Source organism: Caloenas nicobarica, chromosome 3, assembly GCF_036013445.1.
Source record: "Caloenas nicobarica isolate bCalNic1 chromosome 3, bCalNic1.hap1, whole genome shotgun sequence".
NCBI classification, from domain to species: domain Eukaryota; kingdom Metazoa; phylum Chordata; class Aves; order Columbiformes; family Columbidae; genus Caloenas; species Caloenas nicobarica.
This window is the reverse complement of record NC_088247.1, coordinates 16,858,454-16,882,984: the sequence shown is the minus strand read 5'-3', so window position 1 is coordinate 16,882,984 and position 24,531 is coordinate 16,858,454. Positions and strand designations below refer to the sequence as shown.

The window sequence follows — 24,531 nt, the reverse complement described above, 5'->3', positions numbered from 1 at the left end:
TTTGAGATTCAGTTTAATGTTTTTTAAGGTAAGCTACTTTATTCTAGTAAGTCTAAAATTTACAAAGTTGACAGATCACATGATAATATGAAAGAAACACACCTAAGCTTAAGATGTTCTGGTGTTGTTGGTATTGTCTCTTGTAACCCACTTACCTGTGCAACATCTATGTAATTTATCAAGTCCAATGGCCCTTCCAGACTTTTGCTTTCACTTGATTTCAATTTTTCAATGGCACCAACATATTTAACTCTGAATTCTGCACATGTATCAGAATTACTATTGCTTTGTCCTGCAACAAAATAAAACAAAGCACTTCTGAAGAATTCCAGAACTTCAGAAACAGGGACTTAATCCTAGATGAATCACTAGTAATCCTTTAGAAGCCTAGAGGTGTGCATGTAATAGCAAGCTTATAGATTCACTTGTAGTTATTAAAAGTATTTATTTTAATCTATTTTAATCTTTTCCATTTTCTGCTCTTTTATACAAACACACATCAAGTTAATCCGGCTCCATGCACTGGATGGATTACATACCTGAACTTTTCGTGGAGTCTGTATCTAGACTAGCCACAGTACTAGACCTGGAAAGTCCCCCAAGACTGGAATCTACAGACTAAGAGAAAAAATAGTATAATCAGATAGTTACCGAGAACATATTAACAATTCACTTTTAGATGTCCTGCCTCAACTCTTTTTTTAAAAAATAAACTACTGTTTATGTTCTAATTACTTAAGCAGCACTGCAAAACGGGGAGAAAAAAACATCACCAGCTATTTCTTTCCTAAAGTTATCTTTCTGCTTCAATGCAGTTTAGACTGGTATAAATTCAGCAGGAACCCTTGAGAAGTCCACAAATATTTTGAAAAGAGGAGGAAATAAAAGAAAAAGAGAAAATGAACCTTAAGGTTATGTCCAGACTTTTCTGGTATTGCATCTTAACTTGAAGAAATTGACAACTACATGCGTGTCACCAATGCTTGAAATAACATAGCAGTGCAAGGGAAGTGAAACGGCACCTTGGAAAATCCAGAATATTCAACTGATCATCCCAAAACCTATCAGACAAAATGGACACATTATTCAAAATGAAGAACACTTTTTAGAGATACTGAGTAACCAACTAGTACTGAAGAATAAACTCATGCTTGGTAACCAGCACCAGGCACCTTCTTGAAGACAATATTTATCACTACAGAACAAACATTATGACTTTTTCCTCCAAACCTTACTATGTGCTGCCAGAAACTCTTGTGTTCGTGGGCTTCACTATGGAAGCAATCGAGCATTCATCTCAGAATACAAGGGCTTTACAACGCATAGTGGTTTTTAACTCTCGTAACACAATCTGAGGAATTGTAGAAGTAGAAAGTTCTCCTTGTGGAACGTGGCATTTTATGGAAATTACATCCTAACATCAATGTAACCGAACCACTGAACTGTCAACTTGTAACAAACTAAAGCGCTTCCATAAACAGAGATTACACCAAATTCAGCTTACCTTGCTTTTAGTACTGATTTCACTGCTTTGTGAGCTGCTGCTACTGTGTCGTTTTTTTCCTTTTCTAAACATTTTTTCATAATTGGATCAAGGAAGATCTTCTAGGTAGGAAAAATAAAAATTAAAGCTGTCAGATCATCAAGGGAAGGAGTTCTTGGCAAACACCAGAGTCACTGTGTCCAAAGCAGACGAATACTGGAAACTCATAAAGGGCTCTGAGAACAGAAGTAGGAATGTTCCTCTGATGCTCTTCATGTGTGACTGGGGAAAGTCCCTCAAGTTCTCTGCTAAAACTTCACCACCCTTCTGATTCATCAAAAAAATGCTGCTACCAAGTTTACAGACTGTTGCAAAGATCAGTTTCTAATGCATATAAAGATAGAGATTTAGAAACGGGGCAAAATTTAAAGTTTATATTTCCACTTAAAGCATTAGATGAATTTTATTTGAAACTACAACCTAAATGTCCTACAAAGTGCATCCAATGCAATCCCTGCTCCAAAGACTATGCTCCCATTAAAAACCAAACAACTACTTCTGAAGAACTGAAGATTGTAATAGTTCTAGGAGAAGCCATAACTACTTCACATGCTCCTGAAAATTAAAGCAAGAATCATGTTACATTTACTGCCTTAGAGCTGAGTTTCTGAGAGCATTCTAGAAGCATTTTCCCTCTGTCTGCCCTACTACTTCAATTGCTTCACTTAACATTTGGCCGGCCAGCGTCAAGAAACGGGATGCTGGCTCCCAGCCAGGGAGTGCTGAAACCTTATTTCCCAGCTTCAGAGAGGGATATTTTAATTACAGAGCTTCAGAAATTTTGAGCAGGTGGAAGAAAGAGGACAAAGTCTAGAGAACAGTCTATTTAAGACAGTTCACACTGCAGAAAATAATGGAGGATGCACAAGGAGGATCACAGAATCGCAGAATGTCAGGGGTTGGAAGGGACCTCAAAAGATCATCCAGTTCAATCCCCCCACTGGAGCAGGAACACCCAGATGAGGTTACACAGGAAGGCGTCCAGGCAGGTTTTGAATGTCTCCAGAGAAGGAGAATCCACAACCCCCCTGGGCAGCCTGTTCCAGTGTTCCGTCACCCTCACTGAGAAGAAGTTTCTTCTCATATTTAAATGGAACCTCCTGTGTTCCAGCTTGAACCCATTAGCCCTTGTCTTACTGTTGGTTGTCACTGAGAAGAGCCTGGCTCCATCCTCGTGACACTCACCCTTTATATATTTCTAAACATTAATGAGGTCACTCCTCAGTCTCCTCTTCTCCAGGCTAAAGAGACCCAGCTCCCTCAGCCTTTCCTCATAAGGGAGATGCTCCACTCCCTTCATCATCTTTGTTGCCCTGCGCTGGACTCTCTCCAGCAGTTCCCTATCCTTCTGGAACTGAGGGGCCCAGAACTGGACACAATATTCCAGATGCGGTCTCACCAGGGCAGAGTAGAGGGGAAGGAGAACCTCTCTCGACCTACTAACCACCCCCCTTCTAATACACCCCAGGATGCCATTGGCCTTCCTGGCCACAGGGGCACAGTGCTGGCTTAGATCTGTGATGCAGTGCTAGTTACAGTCCCCTCACTGCTGTGGTGTCTGTCACTGAGCAAACCCTCGGTCCCTGGCAGACCCCAGGCCGCCCTTGGTGACAAGCGAACGGTGTCACCCGCACCCGCGTCCCCGGGGTTCCTCCCAGGCACCAGCTCGGCTCTGGCAGCCCCTCCTGCAGAGCAGCAGCCGCCACAACACGGGCAGACCCGCTGGTTGTACCGGTAGTTAACACACACCACTTCACAAGCTCTTCAAATACATCAGACGATCAAGGAGCTCTCGGCAGCTCCTGATGTGGCACCGCTGCCCCGTGCTGCTTTTCTCCTTCCTGTTTTTACCCCCACCCCCAAACCATAAACCTGATGAATGACAGAACAATAAAAACGCTCCCCGCAGAAAGGCGGAGGCCCCGGCGGCCGCGGCCTTGTCACGGGAGGCAGCACCAAGCGCCGGCTCGGCCGGGCGCCCCTCTACAGCCCCCCCCGCCTCCCGGGAACGCTTCCCGGCAGCCCCGTCCTCCCAGCGCCGCTGCCGGGACCTCAGCGCCCCCAACACCCGGGCGAGCCCTCACCCGGCAGCGCCGCTCCCGCCGCTCCCGCCGCTCCCTCACCTCAGCCGCGGCCCGTACGCGCCCTTCCGCTTCCGGGTCGCGGGGAGGAAGCGGAAGCGGGAGGCGGCCGGGCCCGGTGGCGGCGGGGCGCGGGGCAGCATGTCGGTGAAGCGGAAAGCCGAGGCCCTGATCCCGGCCGAGGAGAGCGACCAGCTGCTCATCCGGCCCCTGTGAGCACCCGCGGCGGGAGCCGCGCCTTCGGCCTGGGGGCGGGGGTGTCGGGGGCCGGCGGGCGGAGCCCCGGCCTGGGGGGGCGGGGGGTGCGTGTCCCTGGCCGGGGTTGTGTTGTCGCGACAGGTGAGGCGGGAGCCTTGCAGTTCCGGGCCGCCGGGTGGGTTTTTCCCCCTCCTGGTTTTCCGTCCCTCGCTTCTCCAACGAGCAGCGGTCCTGCTCGGTCTGACAGGTTGTGTCCTTTCCCTGTGCCAAATGGAGGTGTTGTCTGAGCAAAATACCAGCGCAGAGCCGCGGAGATGATGAAGGGAGTGGAGCATCTCCCTTATGAGGAAAGGCTGAGGGAGCTGGGGCTCTTTAGCTTGGAGAAGAGGAGACTGAGGGGTGACCTCATCAATGTTTATAAATATATAAAGGGTGGGTGTCACAAGGATGGAGCCAGGCTCTTGTCGGTGACAACCAATGATAGGACAAGGGACAACGGGTACAAACTGGAACACTTAAATATGAGAAGAAACTTCTTCTCAGTGAGGGTGACAGAGCCCTGGAACAGGCTGCCCAGGGAGGTTGTGGAGCCGTCTCCTCTGGAGACATTCAAAACCCGCCTGGATGCCTTCCTGTGTAATCTCATCGTAGATGTTCCTGCTCTGGCAGGGGGATTGGACTAGATGATCTTTCAAAGTCCCTTCCAATCCCTAACATTCTGTGATTCTGTGAAATACTTCATTTCTTGACATTCACGCTTCAACAGCATAGTGGGGTTTGTAGAGTTTTAAGTTCAATTTGCATTGGCATCTTTACTAGAGAAAAAAATTCAAGGTGTTTCTGGTAGCATCACCAGACTTTTCTGGGAAACTTGAAGATGCTTCTTAAAGCTTATTCAGCCCCAGGTAATTTGTTATTGAAGTAAATGTTCCATTCATTAAACATCTCAATACTTTGAGACTTGAGTGCACAGATATGCAATACAAACCAGAAGAGACCAAAACAATTTCCCCACACATATCCTTTTTATTTCTACTGCATTAAATAGGGTCTCATTTCCACTGAGAGAAATATAACTGTTCGGTTACTTTAAATATCTGAGTCTAAAAGGACTATGCCGTCATTATTTCTACACAGAAAAATAATCCCACTAAAGGCATCCAGTACACGATTACAGCTACATGGTGTGCGTTGTTTTAATATTGATGACTTTGATATCCCTTTGCAGCGGTGCTGGCCAAGAAGTAGGAAGGTCATGCATTATTCTGGAGTTTAAAGGAAGAAAAATAATGGTAATTATTGCATGAATGTATTTGTATGCCCTCTCGTTACAGTACTTCAGATCACAAAAAGATGTTAGGGGTTAAATTCAGCTTCCGCACTGAAATCAGCCACTGTGCTAGAAGAGGCACGTTTTATAGCATATATGCTCCTAGGCGTTACAGAGGATGCCCTGTCAAATAAATCCATATCCCCAAACAGAATGCATGTTTCTGAAATGTGGATTCTAAAATTTACACATATTCATTTTCAGTGGAATGTAAGGCTAACCTTTACCAACACTTAATGTAAACAGTCACCTATAAACACATACATGTTCCCTTTTCCAGCTGTCTTCTTAGATGGTGGCTGAAATAACTTGCACACACGGGTTCTCTATGTTCAGGTGTTGTTGACTTGTGAATGAAGACTTGAATAAGTACCAAGTTGTAAACAAAGACTGGGATCTTTTCAAAGGTGTTCAGTTTCCCAGTGGAGAGAAGTCATTTAGACAGAATCCCAAGCAGTGTTTAAGGAAAAAATACATTTTTTGCATGACACGAAAACCTAGTAGTCACTAGCTTTTTTTAGCTTTTTTAGTCACTAGCTTTTTTAGACCAGAATGGAAGAGGGGTTTTTTTATGAGTTCTCTTAGAAGCTTTAACTTTATTTCTTTTTGCAGCTTGATTGTGGAATCCATCCTGGACTGGAAGGAATGGATGCTCTTCCTTACATTGATTTGATAGATCCTGCTGAGATTGATCTCCTCCTAATTAGTCAGTAAGTTGCACATAAAAGAACAAATATACTGTGGTTGTGGTCTGAGCTATGTTCACTTGTAGATTATTAAGAGAGGCTGAAAATAGGACTTATATAGATGGTAATGGCATGGCAAAATTTTAGTTTCCAACTTTTTTAAAAATAAGCATGTTCAGTCACTTGACATTACAACTCTCCTCTGAGTTTGCTCTGATGTCTGACATTTTTATAACCTGGCCTGCTTTAATACTGTTGCGACAGCTTCTAGATGGAGTTTTCTATGTAAAGACTGCTGAAAAGTATTGGTTGTGGTTTTGGCTCTATTGGCTTTGAATGAAAAAGGTTCTCAGAGACCTAAGCAGGCTTTGAATATGGTTTAAATACTGCTTAATGGCTGCAAGATGAGAGCCAATTCTAAATTATTTAACCACTCATAACTAGGTCTCTGTAAAATCCTGAATTCTCATGGTATGTGCTTGTTCTACCAATCTTTCAAAAGTACTTCCTTAAGATAGGTCAGACTAGAAGCGTGGCCAAATTATTTTATTTTAGTAGTTCATGTTTTAATCTGTAGTGTCCAACATGCAAACTTAGGATCATATTTGTTAGCTTTCTTGTATCTTTGACATTTGTTGTGTTCCTGGTTCCTGGTTTTTTTCTACTTCTAAATTTATGTGTAAATTTAAAAAAAAAAAAAGGTTAATTCTGAGATTATGTGGGTAGAACCTTTGAAATGAATGGAGAATTTCCTGTATTGCTCTTACATTTTGTTGGTTGTGTTTCTAGTCACTAACGTACAGAATAGAGACCAACAGAGTTAACAATAATGTTGAAAATTCTGTTTCTGGTTTTCATGCTGTTGTGTTAATCCAGTGAAGTAGTGAATTATATGATACACGTTACATGTTAGTGTTGTGTAATGTTAATGTATTAACTGGATTTGTGTGTCTATTTTAAGTTTCCATTTAGATCACTGTGGGGCTTTACCGTGGTTTTTGCAGAAAACAAGTTTTAAGGGAAGGACATTTATGACTCACGCCACAAAAGCTATTTACAAATGGCTTCTTTCAGACTGTGTCAAAGTCAGGTAAGCCGACCCATCAGTTGTCTCTTCAACTTCCGAAATATTTCGCCTTTATATCTAATAATAGGAAAATTAAGATGAAGCCGCCAAAGGTGGCTGGATGAACCTGGGTGTTGCCACAAGTAGCAACAATATAACGAGGTTAGACTTATTGAACCATCTTACTGTGTCATGGATAATGTGCCTCTCAAATAATTTCCTATTTAAAAAAAAAATAAATCTTTCTTTCCCATCATTCTTTTCATTTCCCTTATTTGGACCTTGGATAGTATCCCTTTTTACCCTGTCTCTCTTAAGACACTCTTTTGTTCTCATGCTTTTCAATGTGTATTTTTTCTTAAGCTTCACAGAAGTAGTGAATTTTAAGCCCCTAAAGATACAAATCACTCTTCAGGACAAGGTCAGATTAAATATTAAATATACAAAGAGTGCTCTGTTACATACAGGTTGTGGGTTTTTTCCTCTTTTTTTTTTTTCCTTGTGTAACATGCCATGACACATCTTTTCTATGTGAGTGCAATGGTCCTGAACGTATCTTGATTCAGCAGATTCTCGCTTGGGTCGGAAACCTGATTAACAGTCCTCTTGTGACTTGTTTGTTCTGGGCCAATGGGAAGAGTGTGGTTAGTCTGGGTTTTGGGGAGTGTTACCAGCTAAGGGGAAACTGCTGGTACTTTTAGACAAATGCAGAGCAGATCCCAAACTGAAAGGACTATTCTAGCACGGCCTTTCAAAAGAAAGATGCTTTTACTCTGCGTAGGTGAACAACATTAGGGTAGCTGGACGTGATTTCTGACACAGGAGATGCAGCGTTACTGAAGGGAAGTCTTGCTGTCAGTGGGGGATAATCCAGGAAGTTTTCTCCAGCTGTTATGTAGTCTAAGCTGGTCAAATGAGCTGATATTTAGCCATTTCACTTATATCCAGTAATATATCAGCGGATGACATGCTATACACAGAGACAGACCTCGAAGAAAGCATGGACAAGATTGAGACCATCAACTTCCATGAAGTGAAAGAGGTGGCAGGAATCAAATTCTGGTGTTACCACGCGGGCCACGTTCTGGGAGCAGCCATGTTTATGATTGAAATAGCTGGTGTGAAGGTATTTTCTTTTTATTACGAAGTTGAAATCAAGCCTGAATTCTAATGTAATCGTGATTATTGTCTGTTAAGCCTCACCAGTGTGGCTGGAGCTGTCAAATAGACTTGGACTCAAGTCAAGGCACGAGGCCTTGACCAGAGCGTGTATTTTCTCATTGATCAGCACTAGCGACTGATGTTTATTGAGACAGGTGGGATGTTTGGATTTTATGGGAGTGGTTTACAAATCAGACTTGGAGCTAGTAATCATGTAGTTTTTCTTGCTGGTCTGCCCAAAGCTGAGGCAGCCTTATGGAAGTTACATTTTAGTAAAATCTATTAACAGATGTTTGGTTTTGTAAATCTGATTTACCATATCTGCCTGTCTTGAGTGCTTAAGTGGCATTGGACAAAGTATGCGAGTTGTAATTTTCTCGCAATGCTCTTATGCTAAAGTACCTAAAGAAATAGGATTATTATTAATTTTAGGCACAGAGGGATTAAATAAATCATCATATAATCACAGGCAGCGCTGTGTCAAAACCAGGTACTTGTAACTAATCTCATGAATTGGAGTTCAGTAGGATAATCACAGCCCAAGGAAAGTTTTGTACAGCCTTGAAGAGGAAAGAGAGATGGTGGTCCCGAGGCTTGCTGTCTAGTAGGACTTTGTTCATGGTTTATAGTGATTGAGAATTTTAAAAGTTTAAAGTTAAAAAAAACCCAAAAAAACCCTAACCAACCAACCAAAAAAACAACAAAAACCCACCAAACAGAAATAGAACTGAATTTACAGTTATTACAATAAAATTTAGATATCTTACTGCCTTTTTTTCTGATTAAGGCATGATGAAGAGATTCTCCTCTTACTATGCATGACTCAAATGGATTGGGTTTTAATATCCATTACTTTCTTTAATTGTCTATGAGGCAAATGAGGAATGGGATAGTAGGTTACCTGTAGACCAGTTATCTGCTGTTGCTGACTTTATATTTTGTTATTATTCACATTTTCATCAATGGAATGATTAAGTAAAAAATGTTCAGTTTTGAAACCATCACAGATTGCTGCATTCTACCCTGAAATTAAGAATCCAGTAAAAATTACTAACAGTTACAACCACTACTTGGTGTAATGGGGAACATGATCATTCCATTTGGAAAATCTGCTACATTACAGGCTTTTTTTTTTAGTATCAGAAAATCCTAGAAAAATATTTAGTAAGTAATTTTATTGGATTATTTATTATATTTGCATTCTGATATATAAATGCAGTTTCATCTACTTTTTACTTCCACTTAGGACCCACTGTATTTTCTATTATGTCAGTTATTACTTCTTAGTGGTCAGTGCATGTATGCACAAGGCTGCAAATGGCACCTTTATATCCCAAATGAAAAATGAATTCTTAATAATTTTTTACTTAGTTCTGTTGGAATTACGGTACTGCTTGAAATACCTTTACTTATTGTGGTTAAAATATTTGTATTGTAGTACTATTGACCTAATATTGTAAGCACTGTCCACATCAGAAGAGTCTCTAGTTAAAGTACAAGAGACCTTTTTATCATAAATTCCTTAAAACCATCTTTGTTCAAAGAATATCATTCCTATGCAAAAGCTTTTAAGGACCTGTGATCAGAATAACTGCTTCTCTTTGTCTCCAATAGCTTTTATATACAGGTGATTTCTCAAGACAGGAAGACAGACATCTGATGGCAGCTGAGATTCCCAATATTAAACCTGATATTCTTATAATTGTAAGTTTTACAAAAATATTTCTTTATATTAGTAATTAAATATGTATAGGAGCATTACTTATTTAAAGCTAAGACGGAATGAGAAAGGCAGTGGAGACTTAATGGTAGTACATGATTTGTGTTAAATATCCAAATGCTTGACTGTTCAGAACACTCCAACATTTGTTTTCACTGTATTAAAGTCTAATTTTTGTTTTATAATTCTTCTGATGAAGTTTCCTTAAGCCTTTAGACAAACCTTTTCAAGATGGGAGATTTATTAGGTTTCAACTTGTGTTTGCTAGATGTATTGTACAAACCCCAGTATCTTTCTTTAGTAGATCCTCACCTACTTCCAACTATGTTGAGAAGTTGTCCTGGTGGAGGTGCCCCGAGTGCAATTCCATATTTTTGTTTTGTTTTGCTTTCTGAGCAAAATGTTTTTATTCTCAATCTATGTTTGGAAAATCAGAAGCTCAGGGGAAATGTTAAAGGTAACAGTTTTATCTAGAAACAAACAGTGAGATCTTTCAGAGTAACACTTAAAATTATATTCTTTATTGTGTTCCTTCTAACTGCTTTCTGTAACTGATCGTTTCATTTTAAGTCACATCAAAATCTTGTGTGTCATTCCTATGTTTTAGGCTAGATATTTCTAAACTGTGGCGCTAGTGAGCCATGTTAATGTGATAACCACTTCATCAAAGCAGTGGCAGCATTTCCAGTTAGGAAAATAAGTGTGTTAAATTTGAAACCTCTTAAAAGAAGTATAAAAATTAATATATATATATATATTTTTTTTTTAAACAGGATCTGTCTTTCCAGATTGCTGGGAGGGATTTGGGGGAGGGGAAATTTTGGTTATTTGTCTTGATGGAGATGGTTATGGACATTTGGGGACGATTTTGATTTTTCCCTTCATCTCCCCCCACTCCCTCCTCTCCCCACCGTGTTAACACCAGTATGTTTTTCTGCATTGTCTTGTTGGATTCAGAGGAGAAGATCAAGAATTAGTCTCTGTGGCAGTGGTTTTAATGTTCAGTTTCTCTCTACGTAGGAATCCACGTATGGTACTCATATTCATGAAAAAAGGGAAGAGCGAGAGGCAAGATTCTGTAATACCGTTCATGACATCGTAAATAGAGGAGGTAGAGGTCTTATTCCTGTGTTTGCCCTGGGTCGAGCGCAAGAGCTACTTTTAATTTTAGGTATGTACCTTCCCAGCTCATCTTAATAAAAAGCATATAATGTTAAAAGAGAATGCTTTCATGTGCAGTCTTTCAGATGTAATGATTTTTTAAACAACTCTTCAGTCATTTTCCAGCATGTTAATTACCTGAGAATATATAATGCATGTTTGTTCAAATGCAAAAAATCCAATAAACCAACCAAATCAGTTCTGCTTTGTGAGACAGGACAAAGACCTAGAAAGGAAAGGGTAGTGGCATGATAATATGTGCTTGACTTTTGCATCATGTTGAACTAGGATTTCAGCAAAAAGGGACTATTATTACAGATGGAAAAGTAAGCAATCACAACAACGGTTTTATTTAAACTGTACTGCTAAAAAAGATATTTTTTGTTCCAAAGTTTCACTATTTTTGTCCTTTAATTCACAAACCTATATGAAGAAGTCTTTATAGGGAAAGCTGAGAAGACCATAAGAGACACTTCTAGCATTCCTAAACTCTTAATGATAATGGGAAAGCAAATCAGGCTTTTTTAAGAAGAGCAAAAATGAGAGGGAGGGAGGAATTATAACAAGCCACTTCACATAAAATATATAGGTAGTTGTTACAAGCTAATTCAGATAAAACAGATTTTAAATAAATTATTTCCAGGCTTCTTTGCTTCCTTTTGGTGCATTTAATCTGTGCTACATTACATGATTTTTTACTAATCTTTTTTAAAATTCTTATTTTTAGGGGTGTAGAATTTAAAGTGTTACCTAATACTTGAAGTTCTTCTCTCTTGCCATTTCAGTTTTGCCAAACATTAAAAACTAGTTTGTTTTCAAAACATGTTACTGATCTATTGAAATGTTAATAAGAAATTTGGATCTAGGCATGGGGTAATATTCGATGTTGTAGGGTTATTTATTGCTTATCATTGATTGAGGGGTTTTTTATTTTGTAGAGGAGATAAAACCTGAACACTTCAAATCTTGTGTAGCCATTAGTTTGTAATTTGTTGGCCCCTCCTCACTGTGTGTGGATATTAAAGTGAGTTTCTAAAAAGAAGCTTGAAAATACATCTAGTAAAGTTAGACATGTAACTGGATGCTTAATTAGGTAGAAAATGCAATTGCATCTCACATGCCTTCACAACTGAGCCCACAGGCTTCTGCGTTTGTTTTTCTTCTTTCCGTAAGTGTATGACAAAAAAAACCCAAAATACCGTGTTATGATATAGAAAATTGTGATGATGGTTGCAGTCTTTTAATGTCACTCTACGTCCTGCTGTTGATTATCTTTTATTTGCTGTTGCCACCTTACATTTGAGCTTATTAGGATAGTCCTGGCCGTGAGCCTCTGACATGTTCTGAATAGCCTGGTTTGCAAATCAAAAATGTTAGGTTAAAGCCTTATCGTTTTAAATGTACAAATACAGCCAAAAGAGTGTACCTCTCTTTTTGGATGATTGTTCCTCACTTGTGGAATAGGAATGGTTTAGACTAGCAGAACTGTAGCCAAGTGGGAAAACAAACAGGTTTTGTTTACGTAGCTGCATTCAAATCTCTTCTTTGTGTTTAGTAAAAGTCAAGGCTACTGTCATCAGTGATAAAATAAGTTGTGGTTAGTGGAGGCTTCTTTCCTGTTTTTTTGTTTCGGTTAAGCTTAGTAAAATATAACTGTTGGTGATATACCAGAAGACAGGCTTGATAACTGGGTGATCCCTTCGCGCCTTGAGCTCTGTGGATTTGTTTTACAGAACTTTGATATAGTGAATTCTCACCAGGACATCTATGTGCAGATGTCACTAGCCGTTAGGTGTATAATTACTATTTGACAGAGACATTTTAGCTTTATTGAAGTGATGTGGCAAAACTTGCGTTGTTGTAAATGTGGATTTATTGTTGTGTAATATCACATATACTTTGTTCCTTATAGCTGAAGTTGGTTATTCATTGGTGTTTGACCTGTCAAAAATACCTGAAGTTCCTATTTTTCTTGTTTGCTTGCCTGTTTGTTTGTACCAGTTGTATACATTTTTTTAGGTGGTGATTGTTTTTTCTTCTTTAGTAGAGCAGATGAAAAAGAGTCTGTGATTATAGTTTTCTGTAATAAAAATGAAAAAAACACTGCTAAATCTGTTCTACAAGAAGTATTAAAGTTTCTGAGAAGCATGTGTTTTGGAGATGGTGCTGTGGGCACAGTTGTGTGGGTTTTTGTTTGGTGTTTTGTTTGGTTTTTCTTTTTTTCTTTGTCATTGTTTTTGTTTTTTGGGTTTTTTTAGATGAATACTGGCAGAATCATCCTGAACTCCATGATATCCCTATATATTATGCCTCCTCTTTGGCAAAGAAATGTATGTCTGTTTATCAGACGTATGTCAATGCCATGAATGACAAAATCCGCAAGCAAATTAACATCAACAATCCATTTGTTTTCAAGCATATTAGTAATCTGAAGGTAAGCTTGAGATTAAGGTTGTTTTACAAAAGAGGAAGAGTGACAGGGGAGTTCATATTTGCTGGATAGTTTCCACGTTCACTGTCCTAATAGATTGATTAAGTACAGGTTTATATCGGAGTTATTGGCTATTCCAGAGTTTAGAGGGCTGGTTGAGGGGAGCTTCTGCCCCAACTTTTCTTCTGCTATAGATCCCCATGCTTATAGTTTGCTCCTTAGGGGTATCAGTAGGAGGAACTTCCCTGCAAAGGGCACTTTTTAGGAGGGTGGGGTATAATCTGTGAACACAGGGCTCTACTTGCACTTTTTTCAAGGGTGCAACCATGCTGTCCTTCATTTCAGTGAGTTGTGGTGACTGATATTCTTGCTGTTTGCCCATTTAGAGTATGGATCATTTTGATGATATCGGCCCCAGTATTGTGATGGCTTCCCCAGGTATGATGCAGAGTGGCTTGTCCAGAGAGTTGTTTGAGAGCTGGTGCACAGATAAGAGAAACGGAGTCATTATAGCAGGGTACTGCGTGGAAGGAACGCTTGCTAAGGTGAGTTGCTGATGTACCACAACTTCTTAATATGAAGTAGTATTCATGTTATGTTTAGAAAGAATTGGCCAATAGCAAGTGTCTTTATTTGGATTTATTGAGAAGATGCATAATTATGTAGTCAGAACTAATTGCTTCTGGCTAATACTAATGAAAAGTACAGAAATTTGCATGTGGCCATTTCCAGTGATGTTATACAAAATAATCTCTTCTAGGAGCAGTTATCTTGTCACAAGAAAGAATGATCGATACTTTTCTCCATCTTTACACCCACCATTTAACTTTTGGAGAGGGGAGCCCTAACCCTGATTCTAGAGGACTCAATATTAAATCTAACACTACTTACCTGTCAAGAGATCATACTGTCTTGCACGTGTTTTCCCTTGTCCGGTTGTAGAGAATGAATTCCTTCCTTCTGAGTTCCTGCACCTAAGGGCAAACAGATTATCTAGGTTTGCCTTTAGAGACAGAAATCACACACTTGTGATAATTTCAATGCGAATTTGAGAGAGATGTATCTGGAAGAAGAATGGACTCTGAGATCTGTTGGGGATGCAAACAATGAAACAGTGTGTGTTGTGCATGCTATTTTCATGTGTGAGTGTGTGTTTTGTGACATTTAAGAGATTTTTTTCAGTTCTTTACATTTACCCTTGCTGCCAATATTAAATTGGTTTTTAAAGTTTAAAGCAGTGGTTTTATGGCATCTGTAGCAGGCTTTCAATTTTTTATTTAAAGTGCTCTTTTTTTCTAGCACGTTATGTCTGAACCTGAAGAGATCACAACTATGTCAGGCCAAAAGCTCCCAATGAAGATGTCTGTGGATTACATTTCTTTCTCCGCTCACACAGATTATCAACAAACTAGTGAATTTATCCGGGCCCTGAAACCTCCACATGTGGTTAGTATACCTGCTGCCCATTCCTCCAGAGTGGGATTCATCAAATCAGTTCACAGCCTTGAATCATCAAGGCAGGTACTGGTGTCTAGCAGTAGCCAGCATCCCTAAGCTTTGAATAACAAAAGGTGAAGGTTTTAATCATTTTTCATCATGTTACCTTAGCAAAGTAAAGATGAACTTGCTCTCGACTGTCTGCACATGGGATATCTGGGGATGACTTTCAAGAAAGCAGTATGATCCATGACCTGTTTGGGCAGTGTTGTGCACAAGTACAATACAGTATAAGACAACATTAAGTTGAGAACACTGCTATTGGAATAATTCACTGGAATTTGCCCCAAAATAAACACGAAAAAGAGTAGGCCAGTCTGAAAGAAGGTGCGTAGCAGGCAGCAAAAGGCAAAGGCGGCGCCTGGGGAGCAAAAGCCTGAGTAAATCACAGGGAGCAGAAGGTGTGAAGGACCACAATATGAAAATGGAGACCAGGATCTGAAACTTGCTGAGACTGGGGGAGAATCAGTGTGCAAGCAGAGATAAGAAATAAATCATAGCAAAAGAAAAGAGGATTTAGCTTCGCAGAGAAAATTAATAAGCATATTCTCTGAGTTGCATGTTTATTATGTATGTTTATCTACATGCAGACACAAAATGTAAAGCTAACTGTAACTAGTATAACAGTGTGTTCGTATATGAAAAGTTAAATGGAATTCCTGTAACGCATTCTGCTTATTTACATGTATTTTTCTACTAATACTCAGGGTTGTGAAATCCAGGCCTTCGAATAATGTATAGAATTCAAAGACAAACATAGAACTGCACGTAGTATAATTGAGCTAATGTTTCATATATTGTGACCTCATGAAGTTACATTTTTATGAAGATAAGGTACAGGATGGCAGTTTTCTTGGATAATTTGCTTACTAAACGTGTCTGTTTGGACAAACAACTTCTGCTAAAAGCAAAACTGTATTTCTACAGATTTTAGTTCATGGTGAGCAGAATGAAATGGCCAGATTGAAGGCAGCGCTGATACGGGAATATGAGGATAATGACGAAGTTCATATAGAAGTTCATAATCCTAGGAATACTGAAGCTGTGACATTAAACTTCAGAGGAGAAAAACTTGCCAAGGTATAAATTTAATATTATCTTATTGTTACAACAGTATTTTCCTTTCGGATAAAAGCAACACATTTTCTTTCAAGCCTCTATTTTTAACTGGTTTTGGATTGTGTATGTTTTCCAGGGACTCAAAGTATATGAATGTTTTGGGTTTAGTGTTGTATTTGGGGGTCAGTTTGTGGGGGTTTGTTTATTTATGGGGTTGGGGGTTTTTATTGTTGGGTTTTTTGTTTGGTTTTGTGGGGGTTTTTTTGTCGTTGTTTTGGTTTGGGGTTTTTTGTGCAGGGTTTTTTTTTCACATTTCTCTTTTTTTGGCTGTTCACTCCTCCAGCCTTTTGCTTTGTCTCAGAATGTTTGTTGGTTACTCTGACTTCCCTTTATTTTCAGAGTTAATTTTATAGAATGCTTGATTTTTCTGAGGAAACTATATTTCATCTCCATAGTTAACTTTATGCAATGAATACTAAAGATCGCATTGTTACAGTATGTGTGTTTTTTCTTTCCAGGTGATGGGATCTTTAGCAGATAAGAAACCAGAGCAAGGACAGAGAATTTCTGGAATCCTAGTTAAAAGAAATTTTAACTATCATATCCTTTCTCCATGTGACCTCTCCAGTAAGTAAAGACAGTAATATGCTCAATAGGTAATTGAAACTTACTATATCCTCCCTCTTCTCTCATTAAAACACATACAGTACTGGTTTTTTTCTGTAATTTTGTGTTTGATAAGCAAATAGTGAACATCTTTGTTTTAGTTTGGTGTAGTCTTGGCAAAAATTCTGAACTGTTGGAGTGAGAAGCAAGGCATTTGATTCTTTGTCCACTGAAGTTTGAAAAAAAAAAGTTTCTGTAAAAGAAAAGAAAGAAAATTCCATTCCCCTTATGGTTACTTAAAACTCTTCCTCTGTATGACTATGCATAAAACATGCCAGTGAGAACAGAAGAGCACCTTGATCAATTGTCCTGCTAGTTTCTCAAATGTCATTAGTTTTTATTGTAAAAAGCTAGAGTACAGTGAAAATATTGTGTCCTGTTCCTGTGATATTTATTACTAAAGAAATTGATCTATACTTATAATAGAAGAATAATTAAATGGAGTAGTAATGTCAGAAGAGCTTGGGGGAAAGCAATTCTACTGTCCTAGTTTATTTTTTGCCTTTAATGGGTGTGATAAAGTAACAAGCTTTTGCTGGTTTCCTAACCACAAGTATGTTATTTATCTTAAAACAGACTCTACACCCTCCTCTTTACAAACTGCCCTTTTCAACCGTCTGTCTTGAATGCATTGATGCCATTATTTATCTATACTGACAATTTTATTTTTTAGGAAGCAAATTTTTAATACATACTTTTAACAATTCTTTCAGATTATACAGACTTGGCGATGAGCACTGTAACACAGACACAAGCCATTCCATATACCGGCCCTTTTAATCTGCTTTACTATCAGCTACAGAAACTTACGGGTGTGTATTTGGAAAGACACATTCCTTCTTTATAGTGGTCAGCTTTTAAAACAATGTAGAGTCTTCAGATGTCTTCTGACTGGAAACTTCTTTGCCAGTAACTGAAGTGCCACAGTTTGTTTCATATTTTACAACTTCGATTAGATTATGCACACTCCTGAGTGTGACACATCCGTTTTGGGGGATTCTACTGTAGTTATGCTACAAATCATGAGTATATAGTAATAAAGAGCCTAGGCTGATGTTTGTCTCCTGTCAGCCTCCAAAGTGAGTGCCAGAGGCACTCAGATGCAAAATTTTTTAATTGATGTTTTATCTCCAGCCTGAAAATAGAATGGGTAATGCCATCCAATTAAAAACAGAAGCTCTGTCGTCCTTTGGGACAGACAGCCTCTTTTGTCTCTCCCCGAGAGGCAAGAATCCGACTTTGTTGGCTTTTTCTGAGTTAGGAGCCGTTTAAATCTGCCACTAGTGTGATTCCCTGTGCTTCTGTGGGCTCTCTTAAAGCTTTGTTGGGGTACCTCCTGTCACAGTTCATTTAAGGTTCACACACTTTGCAGGATCTCTTCCCAGATTTAAAGCTGAGGATTTTTTTTTTTCTTCTGTAGTGTCAGAATCTAATTCATGTCACTAGTGAAGAGAGAACCTGTGTTTAGTTGGTGTTCAGGTCGCATAGCCTGAGCGCTACCTGCACACAAATGCTTTTGTTTTATCCTCTGTGCTTATGCAAACTATCGGTTACCCTTTGAGGGGTTCAAATGGAGCACTAAGTTTCTCATTTGTTTTCTTTTTCATTGGTGTACACGTGTCAGTGTATTAAGCCAGTTACCTATGAGAATTCAAAACAAATAAAATGGCCAATATTACATACTAATATTAAAAACCCCCCAACTAAGCAGACAAAAGGAAATAGTGTTGTCAGGCAAGGAAAGAGAGTATGCACTTAGGCTTAGAAATGAATTATAAGCAGTTGTGGTGATGCTCACAGCATTCTTAAAATGACCTGTGTTCTTATGCAGATAAAATTAGTGTTGTTCCCAGTATCATTTTATCCTTGCTAACCATTTGTTATCACTTCTTAGGTGATGTAGAAGAAATAGAAATCCAACAAAAACCAGCCTTGAAGGTTTTCAAAAATATCACTGTGATCCAGGAACCAGGCATGGTGGTCCTTGAGGTGGGCGTTGGCCGGGGAGGAAGAAGTATTTTGTTGTCCAGTTTCTGCAAAATAGTATTGGATAGATGCCATGCAGAATTAAATATTTTATGCAGTTTTCTGTTGGATGACAAGTAGAATGAAAGTTAGAACAGAGGTCCCCTTGAGCTATGGTCCTCTGTTGATGGATGCTGTTTCATTTAGCCACTACTAGTTTCTTTTTTGCCGTGACTCAAGAGTATTATGGCAGATTTGGTACCCTTTTTTATTTGGCAGATAGTAATTAGAAATAATGTCAAATGGAGCTCCCTCCTTCCCCCAAATAATTGTGATAATTAATGACTATTTCATAAATGTGTTGAGAAACACATTGAGAAAGCTTGAGTTTTTCATGGGAAATCACTGGAACATACCAGGTTAAAAATAGTTAATAGTTTGGTGTAAAATGTATGACAGTCATTTGAAGCTAGAATTCAGAGAAAAGCAAATAGGAGAATGGAATTTATGTCACGTTGTTTTTATGTTGCATTATTCATTCAGCCCAAATAATGGGCTCAAATGATGAATTTTTGTTGTTTGGGTTTTTTTATCTTCCAGTGGGTGGCCAATCCTGCTAATGATATGTATGCAGACACCGTGACAACAGTGATACTGGAAGTTCAGTCAAATCCCAAAATACAGAAAGGTAGGAATTTTAGTGTATGCTTATTTAACCGAGGTGTTTCTTCTTAATTTTTTATATCACACTTAGAGGGATATAATGCTTTGCAATAGACTGCAATCCCCCTATTGCACTTCCTCTCCTTATGAAACTTTTTAGGGAGTAACATTTGCTACTTAAAAACAGAATTGCAACTTGGTCTTCATTATTTGTAACACGTTAATTAGTTGAAACTTTCTCTTACATGGCAGCTGGTAGCTGGCTTGGAAAATGTGACCTTACTTGAAAGAAGTTAAATATTACTCACTTTAGATTTTTGTGTGTAAACTCATTTAAATATTTCAGTTCCTCATTTGGAAGTTATGATTACCATTCACAAGTGGTATTCCTATGACTGTACATCAGAAGGAGTTTGGTAGACAATGCTGAAAAAAAGTCAGATTAATTTCATAATTACACTTATGCAGACCCTGAAACCGCGTAATATTATTGGGTACTGACAGCATCATCAGATACTGGGTTTGACGTTGCTGTTCAAGAATCACAGCAATTTTATTTGGACTACTAGTGATGATAGTTTGTATTTTTTCTTCCACCATTTCACTTTGAACATGCTTGTCGCTGTGCTAAGAATCTGAAGCACCTATTGAATATTGGATTTGCCACAGAGCATAAATGTTGGCAGCTTGGCAACACAGTAGTACAGATAATTTAATAGTAATCCTTTTATGAAAATAAAATAAGGGATCATTTTTCTATTTCCTAAGGTTTGAAATCACTTTTTTACCACTGCCTGCATCATTACTTGGAATATACATTATTCTTTTACTTACAAAGATCTTAGTAAATTCTGCTTTTGTGTACCGTTGCTCACCTAGCGACATAAGTGACAGTTGCGTGTATCTGTCTTAGAGCATTATTCATCTCCAGTTTGGATGTGGTCAGGCAAGCAGAACCCAAAATTCTATTCCCTGGCTGTTATATAAATGTAATACCATTTGGGTTTGGTTTTGGTTTTTTTAATTCAGCAAAAGGACAATACAAGTAGTGATCATATTAAATTAATCCCAAGGTCACATCTTAAAAAATTAAAATAAGCTGTGTCTGTAATGCCCAGCACCTAAGTTCTGTGCCCTTAAATAGCGGATGGGTGGCACATGTGCCCTTAGTGCCTGTTTTTAATTTGTGTGGAAAACAGGGTGGTGGGGAGGAGGGGATGAGCCCCTTCTGCCAGGACACCGGGACACAGCTGAGGTGTTCACGGGTGCACTGGAGCCCCGGAGCCCCCAAAGCAACCTGACATCTGAGATCCTGGGCTGTACGTATCTGTGATCATCCTCCTTTGAACTAGTTCCAATGTTAACAATTCTGTCCTGTTGCACACCTTCTGAGCTTATCCAAGGGTTTTTAGTGTCACTCTGTATCAGATCCTCTACTGAAGTCTGATGGTCTAGGTTTGTCTTTAAAATAACTGATGTTTTTCAATTATCGGAGACTGATAGTGAGGAGTCTGGATCTATCTCTTACAAACCCCACGTGATGTTTTATTCGCAAGAATTACAGTAGATTTTTCTTTCCAGACCACCATGGAAAGCACTAGAGACATATGGACAAATAGGTGTTTATTTTCCCTGGATTTTTCCTCCTGTCTTTTTATTATTTATTTTGTAATTACATATAAAATAGCAGTCACTGTTCGATAGGTGTTTAGCCCTACACCTGAGTCAAGAAATCTGTTAATTCTTTCTCCCGAGTTTAGAAATTCACATGGCAGTTCTTCCTTTGTTTTAGGACAAAGCTTCTCCAGTCCCCCTGATCTAAGCAAGTTCAGTGTCATTTGCTTATCTCAGTTGTGATAATTTTCAGTATATATCAGCCCTTCTAGCTCGACCCTCATGTTCTGTTCTACTGAAACTAAACAAAAATAGAAAATTTTACTTTTTGATGGTACTTTGACCTCCTTCCCCCGCCCCCCCGTTTTTTTAATATGGCTGGAAAAAAAATCTTGTACTGTTTTGTTATTTTTTTTAATTCTTATTGCAATTTCTGACTTGGCCTGACTTTTGGTAGTCCCCAGTTTATCTGTAGAGTCTGCTAGTGACAATATCTAGCTATTTTTCCCCCATAATTAATTCCTCTTTCTATTTTATATGCCTTTTTGAATTATGTCTCATGTTGTTTCATGGTGCTGATTCTGTCAGCTAATTTCAGGTGTGGCTACTTGCAGGATTTTTTTCCTTTACTTGGGTTTTTTTTAACACATTCCAAATACTTCTTGCACTTGTGTATTTTAGAGTACGCTGACAGAATCACGAGTGATTGTATTTAAATATCTGAAGTTACTGTTGCTTACTTGAGCATGTGCCCACTCTTACCTCCTTTCCAATATAAAATTGATTTGCTTAGTACATTCGGTCACTGCACCTTATCTGAGGGATGGTGGCTTTTTAAGATGCGCTTGCTTGATCTCCTGCAATTATGAAGTTTTTCAAAGAATTTCTAAGTTATTCTAACTACCATTGTGTTCAGTTCTCTGAACTCTTCAGATTATTTAGAAATCTTGAAAACCAGTTTTTAAAAATCCGTCTTTGAACTAAACTCTAGTTGCAGATCTGTTTCGTTTGTTCCTCAGGGAAGTAGGTAGTGATTTTCACAACTAGCTCTTCCTATAGACTTCTTACTCCTTTAATGATCAAATACTTCCATTTTGAAAAGCAAATTACTTGTTTTAAACTATTTCTTTTTCTTAAAACCAAGTATGAAACCAGTATCATTATTTTTATTTCAAACTCTGTATCCTGAAAGAGATTCCAGAAATGTCTGTCCCTGTCACTACTGCTCACGTTTCTGTGCAGTTTTACTTCATTTCTGCTCTGTGTGCTTCTGGCCTCCGTGATGTAGTATTTTCCTATAAAAATAGAAAATTGAGGGATTATTAAAAAATTATGAAAATGGATTATTTTCACTTTTAAGTAAACAAAATGTGAGCAGTAATGAGCATTAACAACAAAAAGGAGAACTGAGAAGTGAGAATCAGACTTGCAAAGTTGTCTATTTTAAAATGTGATAAGTACAAGGAATATAAATTTTAAGTGTATGTACTTCCTTGACTCTTCCATCTTTTTTTAATGTATTTTTTTATAACATGTTTAAATATATATATATCTTCTATGGTTTTTTTTATCATGAAAAGTGAATTAGGAACCAGATTGTATCCATTAGCCTATTTTTCCTCCTAGCAAATGTCTGTGAAAGTAAAATGACTTTTCCTTTTCAGCCGCAGTACATAAAATTTCCAAAAAAGTAGATATGGATGTGTATAGGAAGAGAATGGAGATCATGCTTCAGTAAGTTGGCATATATTTTTCTAAAGGAAAATGATCATTGTTAATAATGTAAATACGATCATTTTAGTATAATACAGTTCAAAGATACAGTTACTTAAAAATACTTTGTGCAAATTTAATTCAGTCCAATTTCTCTGAAGGTCAGAAATTGAGTGAAGAAAGAGGTACAGTAAAAAAGGTTCTCAGCATCATTAAGATGTTGAATAAAGGGCCCAGTTATTTCTTCCAGAAACACCTTTTTAATTTGTCTCCCAAAATTATGCTCTGAATTCTTATGAAAATACCATTTTGGATCACTTCTCTTTTAAAACTTTCTCTGATGTGTGTTCTGTTATTTAGGTAGAACTCTTACCTTTTTAAAATCAAAGGAATCTTTCCCTTCAATTATGATAACATTTCTTTTTTTTTGTACAATACCTACTGTTATGTGACACCCACTCATAATAATTTAGATTGGTATTTTTTAATTGTATCTGAGTGGGTTAAGTAATAATTGCTGAAAGGAGATACTCTGCTAACAAAATGCCTTCGGAAGCCTAAGATTAATAGAAAGAAAAACATAATTTTGCCGTTTGGCCGCGTCTGACATGCATAGATCTTTGTTGTAGGGACATGTTTGGAGAAGACTGTGTGAGTTCAAAAGACGGCTCCGTCCTGAGCGTCACGGTGGATGGGAAGACGGCAAACGTTTCCCTGGACACGCGGGTACGTACGGCAAAGCGCTTTTGTGTGTAGCAGAGGTGAGTCTCCAGTCCAGTACACAGCGCTGCCCCGAATATCGTGTGCCCGTTTGCTGAGGAAATGGTGGTGTGTTTGGTATCAAAACAGCTTGAGCTGTTTTGCCAGAGAGTTTTCTTCGTTAAAAAAATGCTAGCAATGTTTATGTAGTAAATGCAGTAAATTTGAAAGAAAACCCAGTAGTTTTCAGCAGCTCTCTGCTTGAATAAAAATGAAGAAAGATTGTAGAGGAGAAACTGATTCAACACACAATTTTTAGTGCTCTTAAAACATAGGCTCTGCTCTGAATAATTGAACAATCACAGAGCACGAATGATGCTAATAATATTTTTTTGTCATCTTCATGCTTTTGTAGCTAATTGAAAGCCTGAAATACTCGCAAAAAGAAATACTTTGTTAATTCACTAGCTAAATTGAGAATTGGATGTCATGCATGTCAGAAGGCTGCTTTAAGAAGCTATCACACCTAGTTATTCGAACGATGTGGTACTCTAAAGACTGGTTAAAACCATGTCCTTGCGTCCTTAAGTATTTTAATGTGTTGACTTTCTGTTGTCATTAATAACATATTAAAACTATATATTATATACCTACTATCCACAGTAGTAATGTGTTCCACTAGAGTAATTCTCAGATGCTGTCCTTTTTTTTTTGCATAACTGCTTTTTCCTTTCCCCATTCTTCACGAGCTGAAAAGGAATATGAAGTGCTGCTTGTTCTAACATACTTTGGTTTTCTGTTTGCAGACAGTTGACTGTGAGCCAGGAAGCGAAGATGACGAATCCCTTCGTGAAATGGTAGAACTGGCTGCGCAGAGGCTTTATGATGCCCTCAGCCCAGTGTGCTGACCTCTGGAGACGCCATCAGAAAAATCTTTTAGATGTTCAATTTCCTTGGACTATTTTTTTAAGAGTAAATAAATGTTTTTCTTCAGCAAGTCAAACGTATCAATTCTGTGACTGTGAAACTGCCGAGTTATTTCAAATAATGGATGAGCAACCCTATAGCAACTGTATTTGTGCATATAGATCATAATAAAAACAGGCAAAGTGTGTATATGTTCTTTTGTCTTCTATATATGCAAGGAATAAGAAAAATTCTTAACCTAAATGTAGAATTTAAAAAATTAAATTGAGAAAGTCTTATATTTTTGAAGATTAATGACCAGTTGGAGCATGAATTCGATGTTTTGGGTTTGCGTATGCTCAGAATCAAGCT

General features: G+C 38.4%; 2 protein-coding genes across 8 annotated transcripts in view; one reads left to right on the top strand and one right to left on the bottom strand.

The window, feature by feature from the left end:
- Window positions 1-3,748, bottom strand: part of ITGB1BP1 (integrin subunit beta 1 binding protein 1) — an 8,853-nt gene extending 5,105 nt beyond the window's left edge. For 4 of the 7 annotated variants that reach the window (XM_065631066.1, XM_065631067.1, XM_065631062.1 and 1 more), the window contains exons 1-4: window positions 3,628-3,678; window positions 1,505-1,605; window positions 540-618; window positions 156-292 (exon numbers count right to left, since the gene is read on the bottom strand). In XM_065631066.1, the coding sequence (XP_065487138.1) occupies window positions 156-292; window positions 540-618; window positions 1,505-1,576 (288 nt within the window). In that variant the 5' untranslated portion in view covers window positions 1,577-1,605; window positions 3,628-3,678. Of the gene's footprint in view, window positions 1-155; window positions 293-539; window positions 619-1,504; window positions 1,606-3,627 lie in introns of those variants that run through there. The other 3 variants (XM_065631063.1, XM_065631069.1, XM_065631068.1) reach the window with 3 other exon arrangements.
- CPSF3 (cleavage and polyadenylation specific factor 3) lies at window positions 3,720-24,357 on the top strand. Its single transcript, XM_065631061.1, has 18 exons — window positions 3,720-3,836; window positions 5,051-5,114; window positions 5,765-5,862; window positions 6,800-6,928; window positions 7,853-8,030; window positions 9,680-9,769; window positions 10,806-10,956; window positions 13,205-13,380; window positions 13,764-13,922; window positions 14,677-14,823; window positions 15,802-15,954; window positions 16,452-16,560; window positions 17,313-17,411; window positions 18,494-18,588; window positions 19,165-19,252; window positions 22,506-22,575; window positions 23,184-23,280; window positions 24,060-24,357. Exons 1-18 carry the CDS (start codon window positions 3,766-3,768, stop codon window positions 24,159-24,161), a joined length of 2,076 nt encoding a protein of 691 aa, XP_065487133.1. The 5' UTR covers window positions 3,720-3,765; the 3' UTR covers window positions 24,162-24,357.
- The last annotated feature ends 174 nt before the right edge of the window (window positions 24,358-24,531 follow it).

Excerpts from the sequence above, each read along its gene's own strand:
- CPSF3 (XM_065631061.1), top strand. The coding sequence starts at position 3,766 with ATGTCGGTGAAGCGGAAAGCCGAGGCCCTGATCCCGGCCGAGGAGAGC. Across the intron at positions 14,824-15,801 it reads CCCTGAAACCTCCACATGTG|ATTTTAGTTCATGGTGAGCA; the intron begins GTTAGTATACCT and ends GTATTTCTACAG. Across the intron at positions 19,253-22,505 it reads AAATCCCAAAATACAGAAAG|CCGCAGTACATAAAATTTCC; the intron begins GTAGGAATTTTA and ends TTTCCTTTTCAG.